Source organism: Gekko japonicus, unplaced genomic scaffold (assembly GCF_001447785.1).
Source record: "Gekko japonicus isolate JY-2015 unplaced genomic scaffold, Gekko_japonicus_V1.1 scaffold699, whole genome shotgun sequence".
Taxonomy (NCBI): Eukaryota; Metazoa; Chordata; class Lepidosauria; order Squamata; family Gekkonidae; genus Gekko; species Gekko japonicus.
The window spans coordinates 447454-465290 of record NW_015165848.1 but is presented as its reverse complement, the minus strand read 5'-3'; the positions used below and the strand labels follow the sequence as shown (position 1 = coordinate 465290).

Below are 17837 nucleotides of genomic sequence, written 5' to 3'. Positions count from 1 at the left end.
GAAGGATTGGTCTTTAAGTTTAAAGACAGAAGAGAAAGGATAGACTCTATCTTCAAGGCTCAAGACTTTTTGAAGAGGCACGCCAGCACAGAAGAAGAGGCAGAACTGGCCAAGTGGATGTCGGGACTAAGCGGGGAAGACAGCAGCTCAGAGGGAGAGGTGAAGGACGAGGAAGCTAAAGGAGCGACTGGTTCGAAGTACAACTTAAGAGACAAAAAAGGGAAAGACCCCAAAGTCTAAAGACTTTTTTCCGGATACTTTAAAAGCAAGATTAATCCCAGAAGGACATTATTAATATATTAATTGCTTGTTGTTAACAGAGATAGAAGAACAGAAGAGCGCCCAACTGCAGAAGAAGCCATTGACTTTAACTTTTGATATCAAAAGATTAATATACTAATACACTAACATCACTCAACTCTTTTCTTTATCCCTCTATATACCCTCCCTAATTTTCTGATTTGTAAAGCTAAATATCTCTCCTTTTTAGGAGAGGGAAATAAAAGTAAAAAAAAAAAAGAATATAGGAAATGAGTGTAATGGGTATAAATTTAAGGGTGCTGAAATGATTTGAAATGAGTTGATATAACGCAGGGCTCTTTTTGTAGCAGGAACTCCTTTGCATATTAAGCCACACCCCCTAATGTAGCCAATCCTCCAAGAGCTTACAGAGCTCGTCTTACAGGAGCTACTGTAAGGTCTTGGAGGATTGGCTACATTAGGGGTGTGTCGCTTAATATGCAAACGAGTACCTGCTACAAAAAGAGCCCTGTAAGGCAAAGTGTTTATTCAGGGGTAAACTATCAATGGAACTTTAGGATGGGGAAATAGCTAAGATGCAATTGGAAAGTATATTGATCCCATTATAGGTTTAGGGTAAATTTAATTATAAGTACTATAGTAGGTTTATATGGTAGACAATCTTGACTTAAAATGTAAGGAGGTAAACAGTAAACAATGAAAATGATGAAACAACCTTAAAAATAATAATGAGAAAATTGTTTGGATGCTGGAACTAATGGAAATTTATCTAGTATTTTATCCCAGGGGAACAAATTTGAAAATGATTAATTTAAGGTTTATAGAGAGGAGAAAGAAGGAATCTTAAAAGTTATTATTATTGGATGTGTGTAACTGAAAGTTCTCATCTTTGGTGATTGTGTAGAAGGAAAATTTATGTAGTTGGCTAGCCATGTTGCTTTGTAGAATTTATCTGAAGTATAAGGAATTAATTATATATGTATTAATAATTGTTGGTGAATATGCATTATTGTGAAAACCCAATAAAAAAACTGTACAGTTACACTGAAAACCTACAGTGAACTAAAGGGATTATATCTAAGTACTTGACATCTTAGTATTTCATTATTTGTAAAGAAATTATACTTTTGGGAATGAAACTTGAATTTATGGGATATCTGGTAAAATCTGCAGCTAAAGCTGACCATGCTTATTTGTTTATTTATTATCTAATTTATACCCCGCCCTCCCCACTTTACAGCAGGCTCAGGGTGGCTTACAGTAATAAATACAGTACAGTTAAAATCAAATAAAATCATCTAACAATTCAACACTCGACAGTAAACAATCATAATTTATAAAGTGCTGCTTAATAAATAGTTAGTTTTATAAAATGGCGTTCTTAAGAGTGTACACAGATCTCACTAACATTCTGCTCAAGTTCTTCCTAACAAACAGGTGGCGCAGGCTAGGTGTTGGGAACCAAGGGCCATGGTCATAGTTAAAGCTGTTAATGTGGTGGCGGCTCCTAATTAAAGGTCTGGTGGAAGAGCTCCATCTTGCAGGCCCTGCGAAACTATAAAATATCCCGCGGGGACCTGATCTCTTCCAGGAGCTTATTCCATCAGTACGGAGCTGCCACTGAAAAGGCCCTGGCCCTGGTAATAGCAAGCCGGCTTCTTTGGGACCCAGGGGGGTCAGTTTGTTTTGTGACCCCAACCGTAATGCTCTCTGGGGTAAATATGGGGAAAGGTGGTCCGCAGGTATGCTGGACCCTGGCCATATAGGGCTTTAAAGGTAAGAACCAGCACCTTGAAGCAAATTCGGTATGCTATTGGCAGCCAGTGCAGTGCCTTTAGCACAAGCTGAATGTGCTCCCTCCTGGGGAGGCCCATCAGGAGCCTGGCTGCAGCATTTTGCACTAGCTGCAGCTTCCGAATTTGCGACAAGGGCAGCCCCATGTAGAGAGTGTTACAGTAGTCTAGTTGTGACCATCGCGTGGATCACTGTTGCCAGATCATTGCGGTCGAGGAAGGGAACCAGCTGCGTAATCAGCCGAAGGTGGTAAAAAGCTGACCTGGCAGTGGCTGCTACCTAGGCCTCCATTGATAAGGAAGCATCCAGGAGCACTCCCAAACTCCTCACCTCCGGCGCTGGCACCAATGGTGCCCCATCAGAGGATGGGAGTGGAATCCCTACCCCCGCACTGCCACCACCCCCTATAGAGGAAAGCCTGAACACCAGGTCCTGACGTCACAGTAATGGCGACCCGTGTAGTCATAACATTCCCTGTGTGGCTGACTCGAGCAGGAGAAGACGATGCTGGTCTCTTTCTCCCGGGAGGCTTTCTGGAGTTGGTTTGGGTTTTTTTGTTTTTTGTTTTGCGCAGTGGCCGTTATTTTCTCGGATTGAAGAGGATTCATCTTGCTTGCTTGGTGGGTCGATTCCCTCCCCCTACTTTGCAGAAGTTATGTAGTTGCCTTCCACATTAATTTGTCCCTGAACTGCAACAACGTGAGTTGAAATGACAACTGGTTAAATTTAGATTCATTGAAGGCCACAATGTGAAGCTTCTATATTTTCCTCTAATTTACTCAAAAGAAGTTCCATAGGAAGATTGATTGTTGTACTCTTTGAGAAAAGTTGTATGTATTTTATCTACAGCATTTCTATTGTCAGCTGTAATTATAACACCTCAGTTACTGCTGTAGCATCTATGTGTCAGGGTGTACATTTTATCTATCTACATTGCTCAAATGAATATGTGTGTTATCCTAATCCTATCCAATAAAATCTGACAATTTAACAGAATTTCAAAACATAGCTCCATAAATATGGGCCACACTGACTCTATAGTACGGATATAATCTACTGTGACTATTACTGTTGGCCATCCAAGTAATAATTTAAAGAATTACAACAGACATCCACCACTTTCCACTATTATATGCTTGTAAATTATACGAAACATATACTCAAATATGCAAGGGAAACTGAACTCAGTAACAGTGTAAGCTAGTGTGAAGAATCTGGAATACTGCAGTGAAAGAATCAAGAGAATATCTTGTTGAGTACACGAGAAACTGCAAGTTAAAACACTTGTGAAAGTAGCTGGCACCTGCAGAGTTCAGGGACTGTTATGACTACATTTGATGACGTCACGACCTGGTGTTCAGGCTTTCCATCTATAGGGGGTGGTGGCACTGCCCCTACTCAGGCATAGGACCTCCGTTGTCATTGGATTCAGTTTTAGCTGACTCAGTCTAAGCCAACCAGCCATAGCTTGTAATGCCCGGTCCAGGTCTTCCGGTATGGAGCCGGACCGACCGCTCAACATCAGATAGAGCTGGGTGTCATCAGCATACTGGTGACACCCCAGCCCATGCCTCTGGGCAAGGGGGCGCATATAGATGTTAAACAACATCAGAGAAAGCACAGCCCTTTTAGGCACTCCACGATTCAGTGGGTGTCTCCTGGACTGCTGTTCCCCTAGTGCCAGCCTTTGTCCCCGACCATGGAGAAAGGAAGCGAGCCATTGCACGGCAAGCCCCTGAATTTCAATGTCGGCGAGGCGGTGGGTCAGTAGCTGATAGTCGACCGTGTTGAACGCTGCCGACAAGTCCAACAACATCAGCACCGCCAAATTGCCCCGATCCAGATGCCTACGGAGGTTATCTGTGAGGTGTGGAGTAACATGAAATGCGTGAAGAATTCTTAACAAAAAAGGGGAATACTATATACTTGGACGTCATATTGCACCCACAGCTGCATAATGGATGTGTGAATTTTTTGGGGGGGTCATTTGTGTAACAACATATAACCAGGTTGAAGGGAACACAGATAGATAATACCTCACCTCTTTTGTTTGATGTCATTTGTTCCACCTCTTTTTCTGCTGACAACCAGTGAGATCTGATAGAATGTTGGGAGGAGAACTGGCAGTTGGAATCACTTCAGTGTTACTTGAAATCTTCAGTAAAAGTTAACTCCTTTCTGTGGTTAATTCTTTTGATGGAATGTGTTGTGTCTGCGGGGAAGAAACACACACACAAATCTATGGCTTATATATTTGTTGAGATATATCTAAATGGTGGCAGTATGAAAGGGAAGTAGGGATTGGATTCCCAAACCCAGTAACTATTTGAATTATCTGGGTGAGGGTGGATGATAGGGAGACCAGGTGTGTCAAATATGCCCAAGGGACTATTAGGATCTCAATGAAGGCATTCTCTAGATACAAACCTCTTTGGGGTTGCATCTTCCATTACTTAAGGTGCATTAATGCAATCTGAATCTTATAAAATGCCTTTTCATACTTTATATATCCACTCCAACCCTAACAGGGAGGATGCAGTGAAGCTTTCTGAAGCTGGCAGAATCTCTTCGCTTACAGCCAGGGGGAAGGGGGGAAGTGGAGAAGAGTTGCCCAAATCAGTAACAGCCAAACTAAGAAGAAATGGGAATTTGAAAACATAAAACCCTTTGTCTCTTAGCTTGGATGCCATGGCTAACTTCAGAAAGCTCCACTCAGTCCGTCTGAGGGGAAGGGTGCAGCTTTCTAAAGCTAGCCAAGTTCTTATTACAGCTGGGAAGGCGAGTGAACAAATGTTGTCAAGAGAAGTAGCAGGCAAGCTAAGAAACAATAAGATGATGGGTTTTCACCACAATAAAATTTGTAGGCATCATGATAACATGGCACCTGTATCAAACTCTGACTTGCAATGCAGTCCTAATTAGAGTTACACCCTTCTAAATCCATCGAAGTCAATGGACACTTTTCAGTTATCTTTTCATATTAACCACTCTCCTTGGTATGTTAGAGAAGTCTGTGTGTGACTATGAGAGGGTGTGTTTTTATATGCTGTGTGTGTGAGAGTATGAGAGGGTGTGTTTTTTATATGCTGGAGCAGTCAACCCCCCCTCCCCCGGTTGCAGTATGACATGATGCAGACCAATGGTAAATGCTGTTTATTTCATATTTCAGCTTTTGGTGAAAGGTATTGCTAGGAAACTTATGTTCGCAGAAAACTGCACATAAACATGAAACATTATTTGTTTTATAGATGATATTTGCATATCATGTCCTAGGTAGTGATACTTTCAGAGCGATAGCTGTATTTATTTCCTGCAACCCACCATGAAGCCCTGACCTGGTTAGTACGGTCTAACTTGATCTCATCAAATCTCAAAAGGTAAGGAGGGTTGGTCCTGGTCAGTATTTGGATGGGAGACCACCAAGGAATACCAGGGTCACTACACAGAGGCAGGCAATTGCCTTGAAAGCCCTACAGGATCACCATAAGTTGGCTGCAACTTGACAGCAAAAAAGAGAGAGAAAGAAACCATCATGAGTTGAAGGTGTATATAACAGGTTCAGTGCTGTCTGGTAATAACTAGTATGTTGTAGTATTATCAAGTAAAGTATTGTACAACTTTAGAAAGGTATGCATTTTTCTCCACTTTAATTTATTATGCAACTAGGAGGGAAGCTCGTTGTAGGGAGAAGACAACGAGCCCTAGAAAGACAGGGGGGGCCGTCCCGCGCTTTTCTCCCCCCTCCGCAGACCCCGGGGTTGGTGGGCGGTGACTGGCTTCCTGGGCAGCTGCGGCCAGGGCCTCCAGGCGCCTCAGCGGGCTAGTACAGCTGTGGTGGCAGCAGGCCCAGGCTCGTCCCAATGAACCCGTGGCTGGTGAAGGGGCTGGGTTGCCCATCACATGGGATCGAAGTGACGTCCTTCCGCCCACTTCCCCCCCTCCCCAGACCCCAGGGCTGTGCTGCCTGCGGCGGCCTCCGGGCTGGCTTAACGGGTCTTCGGCCAGGTGGCGCACCAGCCCCTGCCTGCTCATAGCCTGGTCACCAATGTGGCTCGGGCCTCGGCGGCCCACGACGGCTGTGCTGCCGGTGGCTAGAGCAGGCTCGGCCCGACAACAACCGGGCGGTGAAGGGGCCGAGGTGCCTGTCGCACCATCCCCCCCTCTCTCCGCCCTTCCCATACCGCTGGGCCCTGCTGTGTTCAGTGGCCTCCGGGCCGCCTCAACGGCTCTTTGTCCCAGTGGTGCGCCAGCCCCCGTCCGCTCACAGGCTGGCCGCCGAGTTGGCCGGGGGTGATGACGACCAGTGTGGGGTGGGAGAAAGGGGATCGGCGAAGCATCCAGCCGCCGGACCACGCATTCCATCTGGCGGCTCCATGCATACTGAGGGCAAGGTGGTGGCTGGGGCTTGTGTGGGTGGGACCCCGCAATGCAGCCAGCCAATGCAGGCAGCACCTTTGGAATGGCAATTCAGGCGGCCAGCTGATTTTGGCGTGAATAGAACTTTGCCACCCCAAATCGCTTTTATTAATATGGAGAGATAGAATTAGCATGGACTGAAATCCTTCAGATCAACAATGCAACTACTGCTTGTGTGCAGAGTCATTCTTGTTCTGTTGTCTCCTTTTATTGTAAAGACTCAATTCTTGAGGATTTTCTTTAATTATGCTTACTTAGTACAATTATGCAAGTTTCTTCTGGTGAACCCAGAACTCTCCACATACGAAAGTTAGAAAATGCAAGATATATTTACTTCCAACTGCTACAATAGCTATCAGAAAAGACACAATTCTCTAATTCTCTTCTGACTTTTAAGGATCAGATGAAAACTTATTTGGATGACAGAAACGTGTTTCCACGTCTGCAACAGACCAGTTGCCTCAAATAGTACCAGAAATAATAGAGTTACTATGTATGTAGTGATCCTGTATGAACCTTGATCTTCAATTATGTATGCTCTGATAGATCAGAAGGAAAGATGGGTCTAGGTGACTTAACCTATTTGGATTCATTTTGGGCATGGCAGCCTAAAGATAAGGAGAATAAGCAGTGTGCTTCTTGATTTCAATGGATTTAGAAGGGTCTAAGTCTGCGTAGGATGCTTCTGACAGTCTACTAAGTCAGCAACTTTAATTGTCAATAGTTGTCCATTATCATCTGTCATCTATGATCAGTTATTCAGAATCCATTTGTAATGTATAGTATTCTTTCTAAGCTGAGGATTCTGGATATATGCTGGAAAGTCTCCATGACATAATGAAAAGCAATTTAAGAATACTTTCGGGCTTATACAAATCACTTATTAAAAATATGTGATCTGAAGTAATTTGTGTCTTTTCACAGTTGTCCAAAAGGTCAATGTATAAAATGTTTTCTTTCTTTTTGATAAAATACCAAATTCTATAACCTGGATGATTTATTTCTAAGTTGTCTCTGCACTGACAACCACCATGTTTTGCATTGTTATTTCACAACTCTGCTGTCAACTGAGCATCTTGCATGAGGAAATGTGAACATTTTCAGAAAACTTTTCAAGTAATTTCTATGGGTTCTTGCACCTCTTTATTCCCTCACTTTGTAGTGTTTAGTATCAAAGTTAGTGCAGTATATCCATTTGAATGCTGTTTCTTTTTTGAGTGTACTTGACTTTGTTGTGATTTTTTCCTAAAAGTCTCATTCATGTGATAATAAAGAGGCAGGGAAGAGGAGGATAAGTAGTAGAAGATGTTTTTTTCCTAGCTTGAAATCTAGTTAACCTATTATCATTTATATTAAGTCAGAGCAGTTCTGAGATTAACGAACACATGGGCAGTTCTTTTGCCTCCACTGTGCTACTTTTAAATAAAAATGTGGCAACACATTCAGCATTGCTGATTTCATGTTGTTTACTATAGAACAAGGTCAGCAGCAGTTCCTTGTAGGCAGGGTAGTACTCCTTTGCCCTAGCATTGCTCTACAGAAAAAAATAAGGAACTTCAGCTTTTCTCTTTTTTTGCACACTAGCAATAATATACCCAGCAGTATCTAGCAGCAAGTGGTTACTAGAACTAGCTGGATCAGAATTAGCTTTTTTAAATTAAGTCCTCAGTTGACAAAAAGGAAAATGTGCATGGGGCTGAATGGATACTACCTGATTAGTATTCCAAGGAAATCTGCATTAACTCTCCTTGCACACTGAAAGAGCACAGTAGAAAAGCTGACACAGATATAATGAATGTGGAAGCTGTATATGAAAATGCACAGGATAGAGTATTGTAGCATAGTAGAGAATTGTTGTAACTCTGTTTATCAGAGACATACTTTGTACTTAATGTTAAAAACGAATAGTATTGAAACTTTGTACTTAATGTTAAAAACAAATAGTATTGAAACAAAATAGTCTTAATTATAGCCTCTGTCCTTATCCTCTCTGTTAGAATCCAGCAGTTAAATGAAATATCAGTAATTATACAATTTTTTAGTGTGATAGACATATCTTACTGTGATGTCGTAGTGCCAAAAAAAGAATGCTGTGGTAATTTCTCTGGGATTTTATAAGTATATATGGCTTAATGTCAGTTACTGTTATCTTCATATGTACCTAACACGTACAGCTTTAAAATGTTTTTTTTTTTTAAATTCAGTCATACAGATAGTTGTAATCTTCTAGTCTGAGAACAAACAATTTTCAGACAGCATACTTTGTTTTACCTTTATGAACAAATTTCTAGTGGCTTATTTTTTAATTCTTTTTTTAATTGCAGATCGCTTCAGACAGCATACTTTGTTTTACCTTTATGAACAAATTTCTAGTGGCTTATTTTTTAAATTCTTTTTTTAGTTGCAGATCGTTTAGGCTGTGATTCTCGAACACGGTTTCAAGTTCCTCCAAATACTAAACAGTGGATTGCCCTGCTGCAGCGAGGAAATTGTACCTTTAAAGAAAAAATACTGCGGGCAGCTTCACACAATGCTTCCGCTGTGGTAATTTACAACAATGTATCTGGTGAGGAGCCTGTAACTATGACTCATCAAGGTAAAAGCAAGGATGTCAGATCCTTTTCTTTATCCTATCAGCTTCTTATTTACTGCATGTGTGACTTTACTAGAAATTAATAGTATTCAAATGTATGACTTCTTTACAGATGGCATCACAAATACTTAATATTTGCTTTCATTATCAGTCATATCTGTCCTGCAATGTATTTCATTGTCTCATTTGTGTAATTATAATAAACATACCTGCCTGTGCTTAAACTGTTAGTGTCTATCAGCTAGGTGACTATAACACATTGCCATTGCTGCTACATGAGAGCCTCATGAGAATTTTCATGCTCTCTTCTGGGGGATAAGAACATAAAATTCTTCAAAAAATCTCCATAGATTAGTGAAAATTTGGAATGATATTAGAAAATATGTAAATAATGCAAGGTGTACAGAAGTGTTAGATTGTATAAAATCCAGTTTTCTCTCTATTAAGTATGTGCTATTATTAAAAGATTAATTTTAAAAGATAAAAAAGTATTAGGATAGATGGAGAAATGAGCCCAGAAAAAGAGCATGAAAGAGCTTAAAATGTTAGAGGGCCCTAGGGCCCAGAGTAATGAGCGCAAGAAGAAAGGAGAAGTAGAACAAAGGATGATAAAGGGAAAAATAGAATCAGAAATCTTATCAACAGGAATTTCAAAAGGTGAGGAAGATTGAAAGTTCTGTTCTCATTTAACCAACCAATCCTTGGCTGAAAAACTTTGGTTTTGCTTTAAAATTACCTAAATCAGATTGAGGTGATGAGAGAGGAGGTATTACGACTGATAGACAACTTAAAAACTGATAAATCACCAGGCCCGGATGGCATACATCCGAGAGTTCTGAAAGAACTCAAATGTGAACTTGTGGATCTCCTGACAAAAATATGTAATCTTTCATTAAAATCTGCCTCCATTCCTGAGGACTGGAAGGTAGCAAATGTCACTCCCATCTTTAAAAAGGGTTCCAGAGGAGATCCGGGAAATTACAGGCCAGTCAGTCTGACATCGATACCAGGTAAGTTGGTGGAAACTGTTACTAAGGAAAAAATTAGTAGGCACATTGATGAACAAAAACTATTGGGGCAGACTCAGCATGGGTTCTGTAAGGGGAGATCTTGTCTCACTAACCTGTTAGTGTTTTTGAAGGGGTGAACAAACGTGTGGACAAGGGGGACCCAATAGATGTTGTTTACCTTGACTTCTAGAAAGCTTTTGATAAAGTTCCTCATCAAAGGCTCCTAAGTAAGCTCAATAGTCATGGGATAAAAGGACAAGTCCTCTTATGGATTAAAAACTGGCTAATTAATAGGAAACAGAGAGTAAGTATAAATGGGAAATTTTCTCAGTGGAGGGTGGTAAGCAGTGGGGTACCACAGGGATCAGTACTGGGTCCGATGCTTTTTAACTTGTTTATTAATGATTTGGAGGTGGGAGTAAGCAGTGAAGTGGCTAAATTTGCAGATGACGTGAAGTTGTTCAGGATGATGAGAAGCAGGGAGGATTGTGAGGGATCTGTCGAGGATGGGCGAGTGGGCGTCAACGTGGCAAATGGGGTTCAATGTGGCCAAGTGCAAAGTGATGCACATTGGAGCCAAAAATCCTAAATACAAATACACATTGATGGGGTCTGAACTGGCAGAGACTGGCCAAGAGAGAGATCTTGGAGTCGTAGTAGATAACTCAATAAAAATGTCTAGACACTGTGCAACTGCAATAAAAAGGGCCAACGCTATGCTGGGGATTATTAGGAAGGGAATTGAAAACAAATCAGCCAGTATCATAATGCCCCTGTATAAATCAATGGTGCAACCTCATTTGGAGTACTGTGTACAATTCTGGTCACCACACTTCAAAAAGGCTATTATAGCATTGGGAAAAGTGCAGAAAAGGGCAACTAGAATGATAAAAGGGTTGGAACACTTTCCCCATGAAGAAAGGTTAAAGCTCTTGGGTCTCTTTAGCCTGGAGAAATGACGGCGGAGGGGTGACATGATCGAGGTTTATAAGATTATGCATGGGATAGAGCAGGTAGAGAAAGAAGTACTTTTCTCCCTTTCTCACAATACAAGAACTCGTGGAAATGAAATTGCTGAGCAGTCAGGTTAGAACAGATAAAAGGAAGTACTTCACCCAAAGAGTGATTAACACATAGAATTCACTGCCATAGGAGGTGGCGGCAGCTACAAGCATGGACAGCTTCAAGAGATAACTGGATAAACATATGGAGCAGAGGTCCATCAGTGGTTTTAGCCACAAGGTATAGACAGGAACTCACAGCCTGGGGCAGGTGATGCTCTGTACTCTTGGTGCTGGGGGTGGGCAACAGTGGGAGGGCTTCTAGTGTCTTGGCCCCACTGGTGGACCTCCTGATGGCACCTGGTATTTTTGGCCACTGTGTGACAGAATGTTGGACTAGATGGGCCATTGGCCTGATCCAACATTGGCTTCTCTTATGTTCTTATGTAAGAGCAGTAAGCTTAAGCAGACAAAGGTCTTTGATTTTCATTGACCAGTCTTGTCTAGAAGGAATTATCTTCTGTTTCTTCACGCTCAGAAAGACTAATCTAACATCTGTTATCATGTACAGAAACTTGTTTTCCTTTTGACAGAATCAACATAGTTAAGGAGAAAAAAGTCTGTTGTACAAGGAAGAACACCTAATGCCTTTTTATCCAGCCTTTTAAGGTGGCATGCATGATTCTCTGTTCTCTATTTGACATGAGAGTGACAGGCCCAAAGTCATGCAGCAAACGTCAGGCAGGCTTCAATCTGGGTAGTATACCACACTGGCTGTCTACTTGTCCTGCCCCATTTTAGGCTCTGAGTTTGGCCGGTCTGCTACTATATAACATGAGATCGAGTGCTTTCTGAAATGTATTATAGAAAGTGGAGTGTTGTGAATTTCTCTTCTGAATGCAGTTTCTGATTATCTGCATCTGTTCCTGTTGCATTTGTATAACTGGAACATCATCTGTACTTAAAGTGCCAAGCAAGCAATATTTCTCACGTTTACCAAACTGCCATCTGCTATGGCTCAGTGTAATAGTAACCTGTCAATTGAGCTCCTGGGTTTTGGGTTGGTCATTTAACAAAAAGTTCATTCTGGTGAGAGGCTATACCTCAGTGGTAGAAGCTGCAGTTGACACACTCCCAGGATCTCTGCAGATGGGGGTTCATGTACTCTTATCATACACACAGCATGTGAACAGTCCTTTGAGAGGCAAACACATCACAAATATTTCTTTTCATATGACTTCAGCAACCTTAAATCATGGGCTGGATTTCATGGGCTTCTACTTTTCCTTGATGGAATGATCTGCTCAGACACCCAGATCACCATTTGCGCCATCATAAAGTAGCCACATGCTTAATGAAAATTTTGGAAAGGGACATTAATCTTTCTGTTCCTGGTCTTTATCTCTTAGGTAAAATTCAAGCCTTAAAATTGGCTCCTTACCCATCCAGGTGACCAGGTATGCCCCACTTCTGCACAAGAGGACAGAGTCTCTTGAAAATCTATAAATCTTTCCTTCCAAAGAGTTCCTTGTGCCTTTACTTACATGTGGTTCTAGGTTTAAATTGTGGATATAGTTACATAGCAATGTGGGCTGGTAGAATTCCCTGTACACAGGCATATGTAAATGCCTGTCTCTCACATGGCACAAGATGTCTTGTTAGTCATTTGCCTAGTCTCCCACGTATGGTTGATTTCTTGTGCCCACTGCTTATTGTTCCAGCAGACCTTATTATCTGTTTCTCCTGTCTCTCAAAGCCATACGGGCTTCCTGAGATGATGTAATGGTCTGCAAGGATTGCTGAAATGACCTTAGTGTATGCAGAAATCTTGTACTAGGAGAGGCAGTCCTTCAGATATGTGGGTTCTTGTTTGTGAAGTTGTGACGCTCAGGCCTGTTAATGGGGACTCTCGTCTCTCATAATTATTTAAGAGTGGTAGCATACAATAAGTGATTTAAATGCAATTGGTCAATTATATATACTGATCATTATATATTGTGCTGAGGTAAATTGTGTATGTGAGAGCAGCTTCTGGTTCCTGAGGTAAATTATTCTTCCTCCTTCTACTTTAATGACTCACAGAGAAGCATTTAATTTAATTTAACAGAACAACAAGAAGTTTATTGTCACTTCCAAAGAAGGGTAAAAGCTTATTTTGGTTGTCAGATATTATAACTTCAACATGCCCCCAATATTTTACAGTTAAGATGGATGCCAGTTTCTTTTAGAGTATTACAGTGTCACAATATACACTCACAGACTACACCCAAATGACAGGCTACTTTTCCGTGGTGAGAGAGGAGTTTGCTTTAAAGGTTCAGTAAGATCTGTTCCTTTTACTGCTGCCTTAACCCAAGAGATGAAAGCCTGCAGAGTGGATGTTATCTGTTCAGCCTCCACACTTTCCCATTCCAGTTTACCTTAGGACTCAGCTTTGGAGACCAGGATAACTTACTTCTGGATCCTACCCTGATTCAGTACCTAAAGCCTAACCTCCTATCTCCCTGTGATAGCCTACCTTGCTTATCGCAGGATACTTTAACCTATCCTTTCCCTGTTAGGCCCTGTCTTTGTATCTATGCACTTGCCAAGCCCTATCTGTGATACTGACAGCCTTTCTCTCCCTCCAAAACCCCTCTCCTCCCCACTCTCTCAGGCTCCACTGCCTCTTTTTGATGTCACAGGGGATTGGCATATTCCCCTTGAAGGTAGGGATTTGCTGTGACTCCTGGAGGGTGTCCATCACAGAAGGGAGGTGATAAAGGTTCATTGTTATGTTTATGATTTCAGTGTATTTGGAGGAGACTTGTCAAAGCAAAAACAAACATGTCTCTGAAGAGGCAGCATTTACATTTTCTAGACACAACACTTCAATCCAGAAACAAATTGGAAACCAATGTGGGTGCTTTAGGGTTTCCCTTGCTCAAAAGCCAGTCGAATCCGACTCTAGGGTTGCGGTGCTCATCTCCGTTTCAAAGCCGAAAAGCCAGCGCTGTCCGAAGACATTTCCGTGGTCATGTGGCCGGCATGACTAAACACCAAGGTGCACAGAACGCTGTTACCTTCCCACCGAAGCGGTCCCTATTTATCTACTTGCAATTTCTTGCTTTCGAACTGCTAGGTTGGCAGGAGCTGGAACTAGAGACGGGAGCTCATTCCGTCTTGCGGCACCCGGGTCTCAAACTGCTGAACTACTGACCTTCCACAGCCTGCAGTTCAGCGTCTTAACCTCTACATTCATATTATATGCTCAGTTCAGCCCACCCATATAAGCTGATAGGCAGCCACGTCCTGTGATGCTCTGTGTGCAGGAATTTGTCCTGAGGTGGGGTGACAAATTCTGTTGAATAGCCATGGGTTATGGTTTCTTTTACCCATTCATCAGTGGCTGATAAATTTCAGGCTTGATGGAATTTTTGAAGCTGTCCCCCCACCAGAGCTAGCCTGGCATCATTTTTGTTGCTGCCACTGTTTTCCTCCCTTACTGGAGGCTGGTGCTTGGGCCCAATTGTTGTATTGACTTGTGGCTCTGAAGTTAGGCTTGGATTTGATCCACTACTGCTGCTTGGAGCCTGATCTAAATCATGGAAGCGTTCTGTAGGAATGAAAGGACTGTGAACCGTAATGCTTCTGCTGTCTGTCCTCCCTTTTATAGGTGTCTTTGGTCTCAATTAAGGTGTCCTCTTTTTAAAAAAAAATTATTATTATTATTATTATGATTTTGATTTTGTTCAGTCGCATAGTCAGGTCCCACTCTTCGCGACCCCATGGACCACATCACGCCAGGCCCTCCTGTCTTCCATCGTGCTCCGAAGTTTGCTTAATTTCATGTTCATTGCATTGATAACACTGTCTGACCATCTCATCCTTTGCCGTCCCCTTCTTCTTTGACCTTCAGTCTTTCCCAGCATCAGGGTCTTCTCCAGTGAGTGCTCCCTTCTCATTTGGTGGCCAAAGTATTTGAGCTTCAGCTTCAGTATCTGGCCATCCAGGGAATTGATTTCTTTTAGGAGTGACTGATTTGATCTCCTTGCAGTCCAAGGGACTCTCAAGAGTCTTCTCCAGCACCATAAGCAAAAGAATCTACTTTTTGGCGCTCGGCCTTCCTTATAGTCCAACTCTCGCAGCCATACATTATATAGTCATACATATAGTCACAGCCATATATATATAGTCCAACTCTCACATCCTCTAGGGTATCCTCAAATAGCTTGCCACCCAGGAAAGGCCAAGATGCCACTTGAGATTTAGAAAGGGAGTCCACATTTCAGGACTTGAGCCAGAAATGTCTTCTGGCTACCACTGTGGAAGCCATTGCCCTGAATGAGAACTAGATCATGTCCAGGCTAGCATTGGACATGAAGGCTGCTGCCCTCTCCAATCTCTGCATGTACCTTGTCAGGCACTGATTTTAATCTGGGTATTTTTGGGACAATTTTCGAAGTCACATGTATGAGGCTCTTGCCATCAAAGAAGTGGCAGCAGAAGCTTTAATAGAGCAAGCAATGGCCTCATGGGTTTTGCAGAAAGCGGAAATACTTTTTCGATCACTGGGATCTCCCTCCTTTGGAAGAGTAATGCCTGATGCTAAGCTAGTCACAGGAGCATCTACCACCAGAAGTTTCAGTAAGAGCTGGTTACCTTGGGAGGAAAAGAGTGCATTTTTAGCTAGTCTGGAATGAAAACGATTATTGGTAGGTTCTGACCATTCCTTTTCTATTTCAGTTTTTAAAAAAGGAAGGAAAGGGAAATGCTGAACCCAGCTCTGTAACCCTAGAGAACACCTCAGGAGTCCCTTTTTTGTCACCATCATCATCATCTGGTTACTCTTTGGGGATTTCTGCCTTAGGGGCAGAAAGCTGTAGGATTTTTAATGCTTTCTGTAGGAGAGAACTCCTCATGAGACAAAAGGTGGTGGGTTAGCTTGCTCTGTTGAGAGACCTCTTCGTAGTCAGACAGCTGGCCTTCCTCTATCTGAATCTGCTTCAGAATCCTCACAGCCTAAGGGGGAATCCTGGTCTTCAGATCTGTGGTCTGAGAAGCAGCTTTTGTTGGCCAAGAGAAGCTCCGGCCTTTTCCTGTGTAGCTGTGAAGTAGCTAGTTTTTAAAAGATATGTGGCTGGAGAGGAAGGGGTGAGAGGCCTTGCTTCATCTTTTCCGGGAGGCTAAAGAAGGAATTTTTTCTTCTCTGATTGGAGACAAATTGTTTTAGCCAGTCCTGGCTTTCCATGCGGTGGTGAGCTGTTGTCTCCCTTCAACTCACCCCTCTGACTGGCTCAGAAGGCTGAGCTGAGCTGGCCTGATGGGCCAATGCAAGCCATGCCAGCTGTTCAATACAGGGCACAGTTTTGGCACCAGAAATTGAGCCTGCTTCTTCATTATCTGAGCCGGGGCTTTGTGGTCAGTGGCTCTCTCCGGGAACTCTGCTGCAGTGGGACGGCTGGGCAAGTGGGTTTGCAGGGATTTCCTACTCCGCTGCCTGGGGATCGCCTCCCCCAACTCTCCTTCAGAGGAGGTCCCATGGTCATAGACCCCAGTTGCTGACATTGCCATGACTGAAGCAGCGGACAAAAGCAAACAGCCTTGGGGAAGACAAGGCTTGAAGAACAAAGGGTTTTTTGTTTTTTTTTTAAATAAAGGGAAGGGCACACAGAAAAGCATACAAGTGGAAAGGAAAGAATAAAGTGCAACCAAAGGAGCTCCTTAGAGAAAAATCTCAGGAGCTCTCTAAATCCACTGCTCTCTCAGGCAGAGGCAGGAAAAAGACTGAGGGGTGGGCTTCTCTTCCCCCCGGAGATGGAAAGTGCAATCAATTTCCGGCTTCTAGGAATTGTAGGAAACGGAACCCAAGCATATCAGAGTGTCCTTCTCTCCCTTGAGAGAGAAGTGCCCTTTCACATTAGGTTTGGTTCATACACTCTACTGAGTGTAAAGATTTTGGCAGCTGCTTCTAGGCGTCAAATTAAAATTATTTAGAAGTATGTCATTATTCTGTGGTTTAGGGTTCTTGTGTCCATAAAAAAGGGGATAGAAAGGCAGACAGACAGATATTGGTACACTGATGGTGGGTTTATATTGTTGTATATCTGATATTTTACTGATGCAGCTCTTCAAAGTACACTAATGCAAAGGACTTCATTTGTATCCTGTGGCCCTGTTAACTGCAGTATAGAATTGTGCTGGGAACCTTTTCTTAAAGCTCTCTAATAGAGTAGCCAACACTAAAATTAAAGGCAAAGGGATATTAAAAGCAATTTAACAGAACTGTTACCCTGTTCCCTTTCACTGCCAATTTCTTGCTTGACCCCATTCTCTTATCACTGAGCACAGTGCAGATGTTTCTCTAGTTAAGTAACTTGGGAGCTGTGATTGGTAATGAAAATCTTCTGTTACCTTACTACCTAGCTTGTGATGTGGCATAAAGTCGCAATGAATAGTTAACATGTGTCTCTGGGAAATTAAAGTGCTTGGTGTTGGACAATAGTTAGGCATATAAATATGACATTCGAGTTCATTCCTAATATTTCCTGAAACTTCTGGCTGCTAATTAAGTTACATGTAGGGTTTTAATGTTATTGTTTAATTCAGTTACATGTAGGATTTTATTGTTGCTGTTTAAAATATATGCAGTAATTATTGGCATTATCTAAGTTTTTTTGTCTGTGCAGTTGAACCAAACACAGCCCTAACAGAATTGTTTCAGGCACAGTATTTCATTGGTAGACTGTGTTTGGATTGATGCAAGTTATGTGGAAGTGATTT

General features: G+C 42.3%; 1 protein-coding gene across 2 annotated transcripts in view; it reads left to right on the top strand.

Moving 5' to 3' along the window:
- RNF130 (ring finger protein 130) overlaps window positions 1-17837 on the top strand; it is a 74300-nt gene that overhangs the window by 14768 nt on the left and 41695 nt on the right. For both annotated transcript variants that reach the window (XM_015411074.1, XM_015411073.1), the window contains exon 2: window positions 8873-9067. In XM_015411074.1, the coding sequence (XP_015266560.1) occupies window positions 8873-9067 (195 nt within the window). The remainder of the gene's footprint in view (window positions 1-8872; window positions 9068-17837) is intronic.